The sequence below is a fragment of the Tiliqua scincoides genome, chromosome 4 (assembly GCF_035046505.1).
Source record: "Tiliqua scincoides isolate rTilSci1 chromosome 4, rTilSci1.hap2, whole genome shotgun sequence".
Taxonomy (NCBI): domain Eukaryota; kingdom Metazoa; phylum Chordata; class Lepidosauria; order Squamata; family Scincidae; genus Tiliqua; species Tiliqua scincoides.
Window position 1 is genome coordinate 42,184,330 of NC_089824.1, and position 15,917 is coordinate 42,200,246.

At 44.0% G+C, this 15,917-nt stretch overlaps 1 protein-coding gene across 7 annotated transcripts in view; it reads left to right on the top strand.

The window, feature by feature from the left end:
* Window positions 1-15,917, top strand: part of ASPH (aspartate beta-hydroxylase) — a 147,526-nt gene that overhangs the window by 127,766 nt on the left and 3,843 nt on the right. For all 7 annotated transcript variants that reach the window (XM_066626211.1, XM_066626214.1, XM_066626217.1 and 4 more), the window contains 3 exons: window positions 4,821-4,956; window positions 8,717-8,808; window positions 10,757-10,890. In XM_066626211.1, coding sequence (XP_066482308.1) covers window positions 4,821-4,956; window positions 8,717-8,808; window positions 10,757-10,890 — 362 coding nt within the window. The remainder of the gene's footprint in view (window positions 1-4,820; window positions 4,957-8,716; window positions 8,809-10,756; window positions 10,891-15,917) is intronic.

The window sequence follows — 15,917 nt, forward strand, 5'->3', positions numbered from 1 at the left end:
GTACAACTGGAAGTAACTGGAATGACTTTATCACCAGTTATTTCCATACTAAGAGGCCAGACATGATGCAACAAACCACGGTAAGAGAGAGGCTCAGGCTACAATCCTATCCACTTTTTCCTGGTAGTAAGTCCCATTGACTATAATGGAACTTACTTCTGAGTAGACATGCATAGGATTGGGCTCCCAGGGTAGATGGGAAGGCTTTTTTGAGTGCAAGAAAAGCAGAACTGAGCCTCCTACCACTGTTTGTTGCATCGTATTGCTGGTCTCACTGCCAGGCAGTGGAGGTCGGGGGGGGGGGTCCTGCCATGAGTACCACTGGGCACCACCTCAAGTACCACTGGTGGTATGAGTACTACTGGTTGAGAAATGCTGCTCTATTGCTTTTACCACCCAGCCCCAAAAAGAATTCCAGTGAACTCTAAAGCTTCCCCCTCCAACTTCCAACTCTGCAATCCAATGCACGTCTACTCAGAAGCCCAACAAGTTCAAGGGGAGTTGTTGACTTCCAGGGTTTGAGAGAGAATGGCAGCCTTGAAGGACAGTTTCACTAATGAGCAAAAAGGTACTATGAGGGGACTATTTTTCTAGGTTGCTTTCCGACAGGCAACAGCAGATACCCATCACTTTGGTCTACTCTAGTGGTGAGTCTCCCACAAGTTTGAGGGTTGCTACTGACCAGGGAGTGCAAAGCAGGGGCCTGCAGTGGTTGGGGAGGCAGGTGAGGCAGAACCTCCCCACCACAGTCCTTCGAAAGTGTTGCAGCTGTGTAGGTGCCCAGCACCCACAACCCAGCCCAAAAATGAAAATTAAGAGCACATGTAACAAGCCTTGCAGGTTTTGAGGTTCACCCTGATCACAAGTTCTTCCCAGTGCTTCTCCAGTTCTTTTTCATTAGGTGATAAGACCTAAACCCAATTTGCAAACTTGTTCAATAAAATCTTCAATTTCTAGTCAGCCTGGCATTTCACTTGCGTGGGGGGAGGGAGAATAACCTAAAGGAACTTTTCTTCAAGAGAAGGAGCAATGCTAACTGTACCATCCTCAGCACACTGGGAATAGCAGCCCAATCCTATGCAAGCCTACACAGGAGCAAATCACATTCTATAGTCAATTGGGCTTGCTTCCCAGGTGTGAGTAGGATTGCAGCCTAAGGGTTATCCAACTTTCCAGAGCCAATGCAGCCCCGAAGTAAGGGAACAAACATTTCGTTGTCACAAGGAAACCTCCAGGACTTGGTGCTGGAAAGTTACAGTTAAGAGGACTTAGGACCTAATCCTATCCAATTTTCCAGTGCCAGTGCAGCTGTACCAATAGGGCATGCACTGCATCCTGTGGTGGGGGGCAGGGAACATTTGTTCCCTGAAATTATAGAATAAAGAGTAGGCAATAATTACTGTTAAAATAGGGGAGGGGGGTCAGGGTTGCATAAGAACAGCCCCACTGGATCAGGCCATAGGCCCATCTAGTCCAGCTTCCTGTATCTCACAGTGGCCCACCAAATGCCCAGGGAGCACACCAGATAACAAGAGACCTGCAAGGCATTCTGGGAATTGTAGTTAAGAACATAAGAACAGCCCCACTGGATCAGGCCACAGGCCCATCTAGTCCAGCTTCCTATATCTCACAGTGGCCCACCAAATGCCCCAGGGAGCACACCAGATAACAAGAGACCTCATCCAGGTGTCCTCCCTTGCATCTGGCATTCTGACGTAGCCCATTTTTAAAATCAGGAGGTTGCACCATACATGTCATGGCTTGTAACCTGTGATGGACTTTGGAAATTTGTCCAATCCCCTTTTAAAAGTATCTAGGCCAGGTGGCATCTAGGCCATCACCACATCCTGTGGCAAGCAGTTCCACAGACCAACCACATGCTGAGTAAAGACATATTTCCTTTTGTCTGTCCTAACCCTCCCAACACTCAATTTTAGTGGATGTCCCCTGGTTCTGGTATTATGTGAGAGTGTAAAGAGTATCTCTCTATCCACTCTGTCCATCCCCTGCATAATTTTGTATGTCTCAATCATGTCCCCCCTCAGGCGTCTCTTTTCTAGGCTGAAGAGGCCCAAACGCCGTAGCCTTTCCTCATAAGAAAGGTGCCCCAGCCCAGTAATTAGCTTAGTCCAGTGGCTAGCAACCCATCTGCTCTGGGCAGCAGCAGCAGGAAGCGTGGAGCTGCACCTGCACTTCACAGGGGAAGGCAAGTCTTCCCTCGGCTCCTCTCACTGGGGACCTTGAGCCCATCCAAGCTGGAGAAGTGTGCCGGGGAGACATAAGCGATCTTCAGTCCCTTCCTGTGTGAGAGATGGGGGGGGGTTTGATGTCCCTAAGGGGCAAAAAGTCTTCTGGGGAGAGCCACTGGTGGGGTGAGACACTGGGAGACTGACCCTCTTGCCTGGATCAAAGGTGGAGGGGGAGCTCCAAAAACTTCTGCAGTCTGGAGCTGGAAGGAGGTGCCCCTTGGAGGTCCCAGGGCTGCGTTTCATTCTCCTCCAGACTGACAATGCAATGCTAGGCATGTCTACTCAGAAGTAAGCCCCATTGTGTTCAATGGGGCTTACTCCCAGGAAAGTGTGGATAGGATCGCAGCCTCAGTGACGAAGATGAGATGCTTCCTTCTTCGCCTACTGACTGACAGTGTCTACTCAGAGGTAAGTCCCGCTGTATTCAATGGGGCTTACTCCCAGGAAAGTGTGGCAGAGTTTGCCACTCTTTCCTGAGAGTAAACCCCATTGAACACAATGGAACTTACCTCTACATAGGCACTGAGCACAATCCTAACCAGGTCTACTCAGAAGTAACTCCTATTTTGTTCAATGGGGCTTACTCTCAGGAAATTGTGGTTAGGATTGCAGCCACTGTCAATCAGAATGTGAAGAAGGAAGCATCTCATCTTCGTCACTGAGGCTGCGATCCTATCCACACTTTCCTGGGAGTAAGCCCCATTGAACAAAATAGGAGTTACTTCTGAGTAGACCTGGTTAGGATTGTGCTCAGTGCCTACATAGAGGTAAGTTCCATTGTGTTCAATGGGGCTTACTCCCAGGAAAGTGTGGCAAACTGCTGGGGCTGCAATCCTCAGGGCGATGGACGGGCAGCTGAACTGCTCCTAGTCAGCGAGGCTGCACGCTGCGCTCCTGTTGCCCTCGTTAGCGGGAGGGGACACATGGCGGCAGGGGGGGCTCGCCCTCCGGGGCAGCGGGGGCTCTTTGAGTGGGAGCGGATCCAGCGTCCCCCTCTTCCTCCCGCACCCCCGACCCACCGGGAAAGCTGAGCCAGCTAGCTCAGCCGGGGAGGAGAGGCGCAGGGCGGGCAACTGCTCCTGTTAGCGGGTGGGGACACATGGCGGCGGGGGGGGGCTCACCCTTGGGGGCAGCGGGGGCTCTTTGGGCTCCAGCGCCCTCCTCTTCCTCCCGGGCCCCCGACTCACTGGGAGTGCTGAGACTAGCCGGGGAGGAGAGGCACATGGCGAGCAGCTGAACTGCTCCTCATCAACGAGGCTGCAGGCTGGCCGTTCGCGCCCTCTCCTGCATTCTCCGCGCAGTCGCAGGAGGGTCATAGCTGCGCGTGCACTCCCCAGCCAACAACCGGTTCTCCGAACCAAGAGGTGAACTAAGAAGCGGTACTATAGAACCGGGGCGAACCGGCTCAATCCCACCACTGGTTATGTCTAAATGTTGGTCGGCCCATTCATATGTCAGGGATGTGATTTAAAGAGAAACAGAGGTGGAGGTGCTAAACTGTCCCTATAGCCTCTTCCCCAAGTCCTGGATGGATTGTGATAATGTTGACATTATCAAGCGTTACTGTAGCAGTCTATAATAGAAGTTATTGATGCAAGTATTACCCCTTTATATCTTAGGTTGTTTAGGGATTAAAATATTAACAATATTTTACGGACAGACATTAGGTGAGGGAGGGCAAAGTGAATGGGCCAGATAATGGTATATATGCAATGGTCAGTAGGTGGCAGTGCTGAGCACTGCACCCACCAGTCCTCCAACCAATGAAGTCACTTCACTACACCTTAATATCAGGCTGCTTGTGCCCTGTAATCACTGCTTTTGAAAGCAGGAAAAAAAATGTGCGAGTCTAGCAAACACACATAGTTGAAATCATTTAGAAACCCAAGAGATAAATGTTCTGTCTTGTTGATGAAATTAAATTGTAAATTAAGAGGATTAACTCTGCTTAACATAAATAACTGGATGGAGATCCACGGAAAGCTTTGTTTAGTAAAATGCTAAGATAGCAAATGCTATTTGTTGTTGCATTGGTTATGGTTGCGAGTTAGGGGAAAAATAACTAGCCTTTTTTTAAGGGTAAATGTTTTAAATTCCATAATGCCTGTGTATGCCATGAAACATCATACCCACAAAGTTAAGACATGCACACATTGGAATTTCAGCGGTATTCTCAATACTCTGGTAATTTGCTTGGTCTTGAAAATACTGGTGTGCTCTAACTGTGAAAATCAATATTCTTGTTAGCTCGTAGCATAAAATGATCTGCTGAAACATCCCTTAGGCTAATCAAAAGCAAATTAAAGCAGAGGCCACTCTGGTAGGTAACTGGGGATTACTGAAATTTTTATGATACAATGGTAATTGAAACTGAGAAATTACATGCTGTGTTTTGTGTGTGTTTTTTTTAATCCTTAACTGGATGGAAATGGAAAACCCAGAATCCTGTTTATGATGATAAATGCTTTGCTACTGCTGTTGTGTTTTGTTTTTTTCAAAGTCAGAAGAATTAACACGCTTGCTAAATACTAGCAAAACGCAGGATTTGTTTTGTTGTTCTTGTCTCCTCAGTCCTTAGAAAGAAACTGGAAGATAATTCGGGATGAAGGACTTGCTGTGATGGATAGAGGAAAGGGGCTCTTTCTGCCTGAAGATGAAAACTTACGGGAAAAAGGCGACTGGAGCCAGTTCACTCTGTGGCAGCAAGGTACGCAAGCACTTATGTTTATTGCTGTCATCTTCCTGTCATTGAGCTGTCATGCTGTAGTTGTAGCGAGGAGAAGCAATTATCCTTTTAATGAAGGTGAAGTTGTTTCTGTGAAAATAAGGTACAGCAAAACAAAACAGATGTCTGTGGTGGAGCTGTCATGGGCTGAGCTTCTAAAAGCTTCTCTGAGGACTGCTTTGGACAATACTTTTTCCCCTAAAACCAGCTCCATGCAACAAGGGATGAGTGTGCTCCTGACGTCTCCCTTCCTTCCTTGGTTACTTTCTCTTACCACACTTTAAAAATAGGTTTAGCAGCATACACAGTGAGGTAGTTCCAATGAATCAGAAATCTCAAAACACATGGATGAACAAGCCTTGCTGAGGGAGAATCAGCATGGCATCTGTAAGGGTAAGTCCTGCCTCACAAACCTTATAGAATTCTTTGAAAAGGTCAACAGGCATGTGGATGCGGGAGAACCTGTGGACATTATATATCTGGACTTTCAGAAGGCGTTCGACACGATCCGTCACCAAAGGCTACTAAAAAAACTCCACAGTCAGGGAATTAGAGGGCAGGTCCTCTCCTGGATTGAGACCTGGTTGAAGACCAGGAAACAGAGAGTGGGTGTCAATGGGCAATTTTCACAATGGAGAGAAGTGAAAAGCGGTGTGCCCCAAGGATCTGTCCTGGGACTGGTGCTTTTCAGCCTCTTCATAAATGACCTGGAGATGGGTGAGCAGTGAGGTGGCAAAGTTTGCAGATGACACCAAACTTTTCTGAGTGGTGAAGACCAGGCGTGATTGTGAAGAGCTCCAGAAGGATCTCTCCAAACTGGCAGAATGGGCAGCAAAATGGCAGATGCGCTTCAATGTAAGTAAGTGTAAAGTCATGCACATTGGGGCAAAAAATCAAAACTTCACATATAGGCTAATGAGCTGTCTGTAACAGATCAGGAGAAAGATCTTGGGGTGTTGGTGGACAGGTCGATGAAAGTGTTGACCCAGTGTGCGGCGGCAGTAAAGAAGGCCAATTCTGTGCTTGGGATCATTAGAAAAGGTATTGAGAACAAAACGGCTAATATTATAATGTCGTTGTAGAAATCGATAGTAAAGCCACACCTGGAGCATTGTGTTCAGTTCTGGTTGCCATATCTCAAAAAGGACATAGTGGAAATGGAAAAGGTGCAAAAGAGCGACTAAGATGATTACTGGGCTGGGGCACCTTCCTTATGAGGAAAGGCTATGGCGTTTGGGCCTCTTCAGCCTAGAAAAGAGACGCCTGAGGGGGGACATGATTGAAACATACAAAATTATGCATGGGAAGGATAAAGTGGATAGAGAGATGCTCTTTACATTCTCACATAACACCAGAACCAGGGGACATCCACTAAAATTGAGTGTTGGGAGGGTTAGGACAGACAAAAGAAAATATTTCTTTACTCAGCGTGTGGTTGGTCTGTGGAACTCCTTGCCGCAGGATGTGGTGATGGCATCTGGCCTGGATGCCTTTAAAAGGGGATTGGACAAGTTTCTGGAGGAAAAATCCATTATGGGTTACAAGCCATGATGTGTATGTGCAACCTCCTGATTTAAGAAATGGGCTATGTCAGAATGCCAATGCAAGGGAGGGCACCAGTATGCAGGTCTCTTGTTATCTGGTGTGCTCCCTGGGGCATTTGGTGGGGCCGCTGTGAGATACAGGAAGCTGGACTAGATGGACTATGGCCTGATCCAGTGGGGCTGTTCTCATGTTCTTAGTAACCAGGAAGGAAGGAGAGAAGCCAGGAAGTGTGCATAGTATGAGCGCTCTCATCTGTTACTACGTGGGGTCACATATATGTTCTGTTGATGGAGGAGGCATGCAAGCTGGGTGATCTCCTCCCACTAGCCAAGAAGCAGGATGTATAACTGCCAAAGGGTATGCAAGCTCCCTGGAAAGGAAATCTCTCCCAGTTTCCAGGCCTACCCATTCTTCAGAAAGGCACTGACTCGGAGCTTTCTCCATCACCAATCTTCACTGGCCTTCCTCAAGCAAAAATGAAACTGAAGCCTGTCCAGCAATGTGTGAATGGTCTTCTATGCATAGGTTACCTGGTGCTATGTTTTCTGCAGGCATTTTTTGGGAGAAGAGAAAATGGAAGTCCTTAATAATGCTGAGACATTTTTGAAGCTAATCAAGTTTCAGCCTGGCCAGGAAACGTCCTGGGAAACCCCATGTAAACTGCTCTGAGCTTCCTGAGAGAGCGATGAGATTTGTGTGACATATGAAATAACATTTCTGTGCTGTGCTCTGGATTAAGCAGGTTGATCTGTATGGAGATGGTGGCTGGGTTTCTGGCATGATGGTGGGGAGAGCTACCTATCCTTTTAGTACATTCTAACACTGTGATTTTGTGACTTTAGCATGACAGTTGATGCAGCTTGAGGAAAGTTAACTTGCATGCTGCTTACAAAACTCTGCTTCCCACATATAGCTACTATAGGATATATTATTGCATTTCTCTTGCAGGAAGGCTTGTACTTGCTTTAAATCCAACGCAGTGAGTGGTACACAATTATAAACTGGCCCTAGGAAAAGTGAGCTGGCAAAAAGGAGATATCTTCATGTCACAAACCAGATGCAATTCTGTCAATTGGAATTAATACAAGCTGTGGCATGAGCTCAAATGTTAGGCTAACAGTGATATGGAAACCATGAATGCTTTCAGAGTAGCACAGGAGCTGTTCCACTAGAGACAACATTAACTTTTTAGTAATCTGTGTGGTGGTGGTGAAGTTATCTTGTCCCTTTGTGTTTTACAAAACCGGATTGCTCTCTACCTGTTCTCACACCACTTTGGTGAAAGGCCGCCAATTTCCACAGAGTCCTCTTGAACATTATGACTGCTGTATTTGAGCTTCCTAATATGAAAAAAATCTCATAATCAGCAGTGCAAAAGTCTGCAATCTTAGGTACCAGCTAAGATTTCAAGGCATTATCTTAGAAGAGAGAGAGGGAGGGAGAGCTGATTGTGGCAGTGAAGTGATTTATTCTTGCAGTCATGATTTTACAGAACACATATTGGGAACACATATGTGGGTTTCTTGTACATGGGTACAGAAAATGTGGAGCAGCTTGTGTATGTCTGAATAATGTCATAATCCACATGTTTGAACTCTGTGCCATTCATGTGCCATTTACACATGACATGTAAAATATGACACAGTATTGGTGGGGAATAATTGGATGCTTTCAATGTGCTTCCCTTCCCAATACCTTCTGTTTATTTCATAAACAAAGAAGCTGTGTTTGTACATGGTTGAAACCAATGCTAATTTGCAAGGACATATGGGCAAAATGAACTTTACTGCTGCTGTGTTCTGGATTTTTTGTTCTAGGTACTGACTGACAGCTACCAGGACTGTAGTCTAGTGAGTGGCTAGTTCAATGAATGCCTGCTAGTTGTGATTAGGTTTGGGAGAAGTGGCAGGTTGCACTCCAGTAGCAGACATTGGAGGGGTAGGAAGCCTGCTTCTGCTGCTTTCAGTATCTTGACATCAGGACATTTTTTTTTGTTAGACACTAACAATGATTCAGTTCATGGATGTTTTTGTACCTCAAACAAATATGTCTATATAGACATTTTATAGAATTGTCATGTTTCAAGCATGCCAAATACCTGGAGAATTTGAAGACTCACTAGTCTTTTGTGATTAGAATTCAAATTACCATTGTTTAAGTTGTTGTGGTGTTTGGGGTTTTTATTTTTAATTTTTAGGAAGGAAAAATGAAAATGCCTGTAAGAGTGTTCCCAGAACATGTACCTTATTGGAACGATTCCCAGAAGCCACTGGATGCAGAAGAGGCCAGGTACATGCTGTTATGTAGCATTTCCTTTCAGCTTAGATTTTTCATCTGTGTAATGGGAATAACAATGACCTGCAGAGTTATGAAGATAAATGTGTGAAGGATTTTTAAACTAACTGTATGAACTGTCAACATGATTAACAACTGATACCATAAAGCAATTCAATTGATACAGGTTAGTTTGTGTGGGAAAATGCTGCGTTGAGCACAGAGATTCCAGTTTGCCTCTGCTAAAAGTCTATTAACTAACTCAGAGTAGGGTTTACCTTTATAAAGGTGAAGGAGCAAAGTTAGTTTTTAAATAGAATCCAGATTCTCACAAGCCTGAATTCCCGTGATCTCAATGAATGGCTGCGTTTGAGTCAGAATATACATTTCCCTCAGATCTTTTACTTCCATGTACAAATTGGGATAGCACAAATAATTGTGCCTCACTATAGATAGAGGAAACACAATTGAACCAAACAAGCTGGAGGGACATGCAAAACCTTTGAATAATTACAAGTGTGGCTAACGTGGGATGGATTTCAGCGAAGACTACCATAAGAAGGTTATATAGAGCATTGCCAGCAAATTGGCATGAGCTGGAGTCCTGGGAAACTGGGCTAAGAAAATGCAGTTTAAATGAGTTTGTAACATAATAAATTTCAAATTTATCAGGGCAGAATGAAATTGTAAATTATCTTCCAAACTGTTAGCAAATCGTATTGATTATGTAGCTGGCAGAGTAGCTATAGGTCTTTCCTGCCGTTCGGCTTCAGAACATCTCTACAAGGTTTTCACGTTTTAGTGGGGGCAAAATTCATTGTAACATTGTCATTTTGATACCTTCAGCCACTGAATTGTAAAATAGCACAGTATTTCAAGAGTACTTATTGTGATTAGGGCTTTATACCTCAATAATCAGAGATGCAGGTGTTTCTGAGGAGTTGTAACATCTGCTATACATCACTGAGGGTACTGCTTTTCCCAGCCTCTCCCCAAATGGCCAGAACCTCCTAATATTCTTGATGACATGAAGCTGTCTGTTCCAGAGTGGAACATATCTGCTTCAGGCAGATAGTAACCATAGAAATACAGCTGTTCACTGCATATAAGCAGATTATTATGCTGAGTTTAATCTACATTGTGGCAATGCCAGCAGCCATTGTGGTTGCATGTATACAGAATGGCCTAAAAGTGGCCCAGCTGTTTTGTTCTGTGCAATATGATGGTTAAAGTGAGATTTCTCTTACTATACATGCTATTAAGGTCCCTAGAACAATTTGGGCCAAATCCTATCCAAATTTCCAACACTGATGCAACTGTAATGCAGCCCCCAGGTAAAGGAACAAATGGCCTTAGTGACTGCCCCCCAACACTGGATGCAGCATACACCCCACTGATATGGCTGTATCAGCACCAGAAATTTGGGCCCTTTATCAGTTTGCTAGTTTCTACTCCAATAAAGTCATTGATAGAGGTCTATTTTAGATTGGATGCTGAACCAAATGTTGTCCAGTGTCTTCCTTGAAACACTTAATTAATTGTGCCTTCTTTATATGAAGGGTTTTTTATTAGATTTTTGCAAATATGATATGCTTGTCAAGATGCCGAGGTTATTAAGTAAGATGGGGAAAAATAGACTTCTGTTTAATAGAGAAAATGCATGTCACTTTTATTTATTTTATGTAGTAAATTTAAAAAAATTGGAACTCTGGGAGATCAGCTGTAATTAAGGCTGTCATTAGTAGCTCAATGCCTTTATGTCAGTGAGACTGTTCAATATTAAATGAGTTGAAGATGCCAGCCAAGGACCTTAGCTGGTGCCGAGTTGCTATTTTGGCAGTGTTTGGCAGTGTTGCTATCTCTGCCAGTGTTAGAGAGAGTGGTGTTCATTCTAAAACCAATATTATACCCCTCTCTCTCTCTCTCTCTCTCTCTCTCTCTCTCTCTCTCTCTCTCTCTCTAGATCAAGTATTCTGTCATGCACCCTGGGACACATGTCTGGCCTCACACAGGGCCTACTAACTGTAGGTTAAGGATGCATTTAGGTTTGGTGATTCCAAAAGAAGGCTGCAGGATTCGATGTGCCCAGGAAAACAGGTATCTTTTTTGTTTGCACGATTATTCAGTAATTTGAGTGAAGTCTCCTAAAAGGGACCTGAGAGAACCCTTAGGCCTTTATGTATGACTACAACCCCATACCATTAAAAGTGCTCCTTTAACTGGAGATATTCATCTCAAAAATTCAACATTTAGATCACAAAATAAGATTTTTAGGTGACAATCTGCCTGGTGTGCACCTGCAAATTAACCTGCAAATCCACTAGACCAGTGGTTCTCAACCAGTGGTACGTGTACCAACAATGGTATGCCAGGCAATGTTGGGTGGTATGTATAGCACCCACCACCTTGCAATGTAATTATGATAGGAGCTTCCAATGGTGATAGGAAGCTTAGATCTGGTAGGCAGAGCTCTAGTGCACAGTTTTCAAGTGCAAGAGAAAGATCTCCCACCTTCCCTGGGCCTCTTATTGATCTTGGAAGCTCCTGTCGTGGTCTCCAAACCAAAAGTAACTGGCGATGATGTCATTGCCAGTTACTTCTGGTTGTACCTCCAAGGGCAGCGCAACGGCAAGTGGTACATCAGGGGAGCAGCGTTGAGAAACACTGCTCTAGACATCTGCACTTATGCTCCTGCTGTTTTCCTGAATCAGGCCATTGGTTCATCTAGTTCAGTATTGTCTGTGTGTTCTGACACTCCAGAGTTTAGTAGTAGAGTCCATCTTAAAGATGTCAGGGATTGAACCTGAGACTTTCTGCATGCAAAACATGCATTCTACCTCTAAGCTTGAGTCTTTCTCCAAAAAAGTTGAATCTGTGTTGTCTATGAGTTTTTTAAATTAATTTAACTTTTAGAATTCCAACATTCGTTTGCTGATCTTTTATATTTTGATTCGGGAGTCTCATCTGGATGCCTATAGTGCTATCTTGAGTATACAAGAAATAAGGGAAGCTGGACTGTGGCTTCCTGTCTGCAAAGTCTGCAGAGGATGTTTTTGAGTTCTTTTTTTCCCTTGTTGCTGTTGTAGAAACACAGCTAGTGATGTGGGGGGGGGGGGATAACATTGGTCAATGATCTTTACCAACATCTCATAAAGAAATGTTTTCTGGGAATCAGCTGAACATTTTCAGCAATTAAATGTGCTTGCTGCTGCCTCTGCTTTTGGATGCTTTCCAGCACTCGCGTCATTTAAATACTGGCCACTCATGTTCGTGTATGGCAGCCACGAGCTCTTATGGTCTAATCACTGACAAGAACATTTGTTCTCAACATTATGAAATGAGCTTAATCAGGGTTGTGGGTGGGCAGCTTTGTTGCTCAGAGCTGTTAACGAGATGTAGAGTTCTGTCTCCTTCCAGTCCTCAGATGAGTTCAGGATTGGTGATAGATGGAAGCTGTATTATTAGACTGCTCTTCTGATCATCTATATGCTGGTTGTCATATCAGTTCAAAGTGAACAATGTTTGCTGCTCTCTGTTGACAATCACTCTAATTTTCCTTAAAGCTTTTTTGGCGTTACAGGCTAGTGTCGCCATAAATGCTGCTGACAACTGTTTAACCATTATTAAGAAATAGGAAGTAGACTTGCAGAATAGCATGCTTCCTTCCCTATCCTTTTAGTGGCAAGAATGTCTCTTAATGGATGTACAAATAGCAGTTAAATATGTAGATAGTGACATTAACCTCTGTTAGACATTATCAGGGTTATGCTTTTGGGTAAAGCAAGACCATGGATAGTATTCATTGTGTTGAAAGTTGCTACTGTTGTAATGATTAGATACAATTAGGCTCAGCCTGGATAATTCACACTCTAAAAGAGAGAAGATGTTAGACACACGCCTCTTTTGGCCTCCTTGGAGCTTGCTTGAAAAGGCAGACCTTGATTTCAGCATCTTATCTGTTTCAGTTAGGGTTGTCAGAAGTTCTAACTAGAAATGATCCATAACTTAAATCTCCTGTGACAATGCGGGGGGCCTTCCCTGGCTGGGTCACGGTGTCCACCTGGCCCCAGGCTTGCAAGCAATAATCCCTGTGGGATGGCACTCATTGAAAGCTACTGTGGGTCAGTTGTGAAGAGTGGAGAATACCTACCCCAGCTTGCAACTGAGAGGAGAGTGCACCTATCCAGGGCAACTCGGTAACCATGTTCTTGCACAGTGTTGTATGTTCCTGTTCCCCAGTTCCATGTTGGAGCATGTATTTCCCCACTCCCCACCTCCATGATATATTCACAGCAACAGCTGATGGTGAGTGCTCTGTCATGGGGGTTATTACTTTCAGGTCTGGGAGGTGCGTGGCACTAGGGCCCAGCTTTGGCAGCCTGCCTTTTCTCCCATCATTACTAGAAGTTGAAAGGCAATGGTCAGTTTTGGTTGGGTTTTCTAGCAATGCCTTTGTCAAGCTGGGGGTGCGGATACATATACATCATATACAAAATCCATTCCACATGTGAAACAGAGTAAAATGAATTCGTCACAGAAAGTGAAACAGAGCAGAGTCCAGTGGTTGATCTTATCCTTAACAATGATTCTTTACTAAATATTTTTCCCACTTACTAGTCCAAACAGAGGCTAGCAAATATATATTACAATGACAGCACAATAAAATGTCATTGACACACTGTCAACTGTTAACATAACAGCACCAGAGAACTACAATCAGAAAACTGAAAATCAGGCAATGTTCATAGTTTCAGTTTGAAAAGTAGTCCAGTATTAAGTGAGGTTTTCATTGTCTGCTGTCAAACATGCACACCAGGATACCTGTCTGCAGTGCTAATTTTAGCACTTCACTGTTCTGGCTCCCATTTGCATTTGGGCCCAGCAATCAATCAGGCTGAAGAAAAAAGAAAAGAGCAAGCCCCTTCTTGGTAGCCATCAGTCTTGTATCACCACAAAGTATTGCTTTCCTCTCTTGATGATTTTACTGTTCACTGTACTGCATTCTCATTTAAGCAAATGTTCAGCCCTGTCTTTTGACTGTAGTTGAAATGAAGTCTCTGTAAAGCAGGGTATTCAGAATTAGGGCACTTTGCTATTGTTTCATTAAATCCTGTTTTCTAATTGCTTCCTCTGTTTTATTGCTCTCTCCTGAATTTCCTTCTGTTGTCTACATCTTTATGGTAATGAGATGTCATGGGCTGTTTGCAGTATTTAAAGCTCAGCCTTGTTCTCATCAGAGATTAATTTTACAGAGACTGTTGCTGCCCATCTCCATAGAATTACGATAGCATCAAGACAAGGTGATGAATGCACTTGCTTATTGGCTTAGCTTCTGTAGGGTAGTCCCTGAATATTGGGGTGAAGACAGATGGAGGAGGAACTTTTTATTTGCAGAATAGCTGTCAATCATTCAATCATTTCTTCCAAAGAGACAAGGCCTCTTAACAACTTCATTCAGGGAAGGCACAGATTAATACAGTACTGCTGGATGAACATCAGCAGCCACATGAAGAAAGTAATTTATCTGCAGAAGCTGAGAAACTGATGGAACCTCCCCAGCCAAATAAAACACATGGCGCTGATTATGATGCTGCTTCAGTTGGCTCCTTCAATTGCATGTAGAAGGGCATGTAATGGCTTCCCCAGCACATTGGCACCTAATCAGGTGACAGGATATTTCTGGCACATACTATTTTAACGTAGTAGTAATTGGGTAGTAGCCCACCAGGTAGGACAGAGATGTGTTCACCTATACTCATCCCATGCATTGAGAAGGGCTGGTTTTAGAGTATCATCTGAACCAGTCCATGATTTACATGAATATCTTTCAAAAATAATTAATATCATCACTAGTACCACTAGATTCAGAGGGCTGAAAATACAGGGGATGCTGATTCATGTGCAAAAGATCCATAGCCTTAAACATGTTGCATGCTCTGTGAAGCCAGTGTGTCAAAAATATAGCAGTTTATGGCAGTAGCGTAGCTAATGATCATGTAGCCTAGTGCCAAGCTCAAAATGTTGCCCCGGAACTGACGTCACAACCGGAAGTGACATCACGCCCGGGCTTTTTAAAAAGTGAAAATTGGGAAGAACCCACCTCCTCCCCACAGCAGCTTGCCTTCTAATTGCTCTACTGCCTCCCCCTAGTCAGTGGCATAGCTAAGGCATCTATCTGCTATCTGGGGTCAAAGAAGATTTGTAGCCCCCCCCCAGACAAAATCAAATTAATTAAGTAAATAAAAAGTGTGCCCCTGATAGGTTCAAGACATTGTGCTGGGGTGAAGAGGGATGGTTATTCTACCCTTGCTAAATATAAGAGGGGCACCACTTGAAAAAGTGCCTTTTATCCAGTTAGCAAGGGAAATGATACATGGAAATGAAAGCTGACTCATATTAACACCTAATTGGTTTCATGCTGTATCATGATAACATGTCATTGCAGCATGTCAATAACATGATAATATGTCACTGGCTCTCAGAACAATCAGTCTCAGATCAGTTTTAAGTTAAGGTAATCTACTTTTTGATCCATAAGGCAATTGTGTTTTCATTTTCTGCTTAATTGGCCATAACTTTTGATAGAATACAGATATTCCAATGCAGTTTGTTTCTTTGCATCCAGCATTAATTACCTTTCCAATGATATATAACATGATGGTATTATTCATAATACCAAGATTTTCACAATTTTGGTCACTTGTGTCAAGCTCAACTTGTTGCCCCCCTAAAGCTTGATGCCTGGTGCAACTATTACCCCCTGCACTGCCTTAGCTACGCCACTGGTTTACGGTTTTCCTTAGTCATCTTTAAGCCCAACAAAAATGAGATGAGATGATACAGTTAGAGAGGGTTGTTCAGATGGCCAGTCCTATTCAAACTTTCTAGCACTGGTGCAGCCACAATGCCGTCCTAAGGTAAGGGAACAAATGCTGTCTTACTCTGAGGAGGCCTCTGTGATTCTACCCCCCCCCATGCAATGCACGTCCCATTGGCATGGCTGCATCAGTGCTGGAAAATTGGATCAGGCCCTCAGTCTACATTTGTCTTTAAATAAATGTGCTGTGTGTTCTCTTTGCCCTTGTCATTCTGCTTAATCTCATAGGAGTTGCTTCTGCAACTGT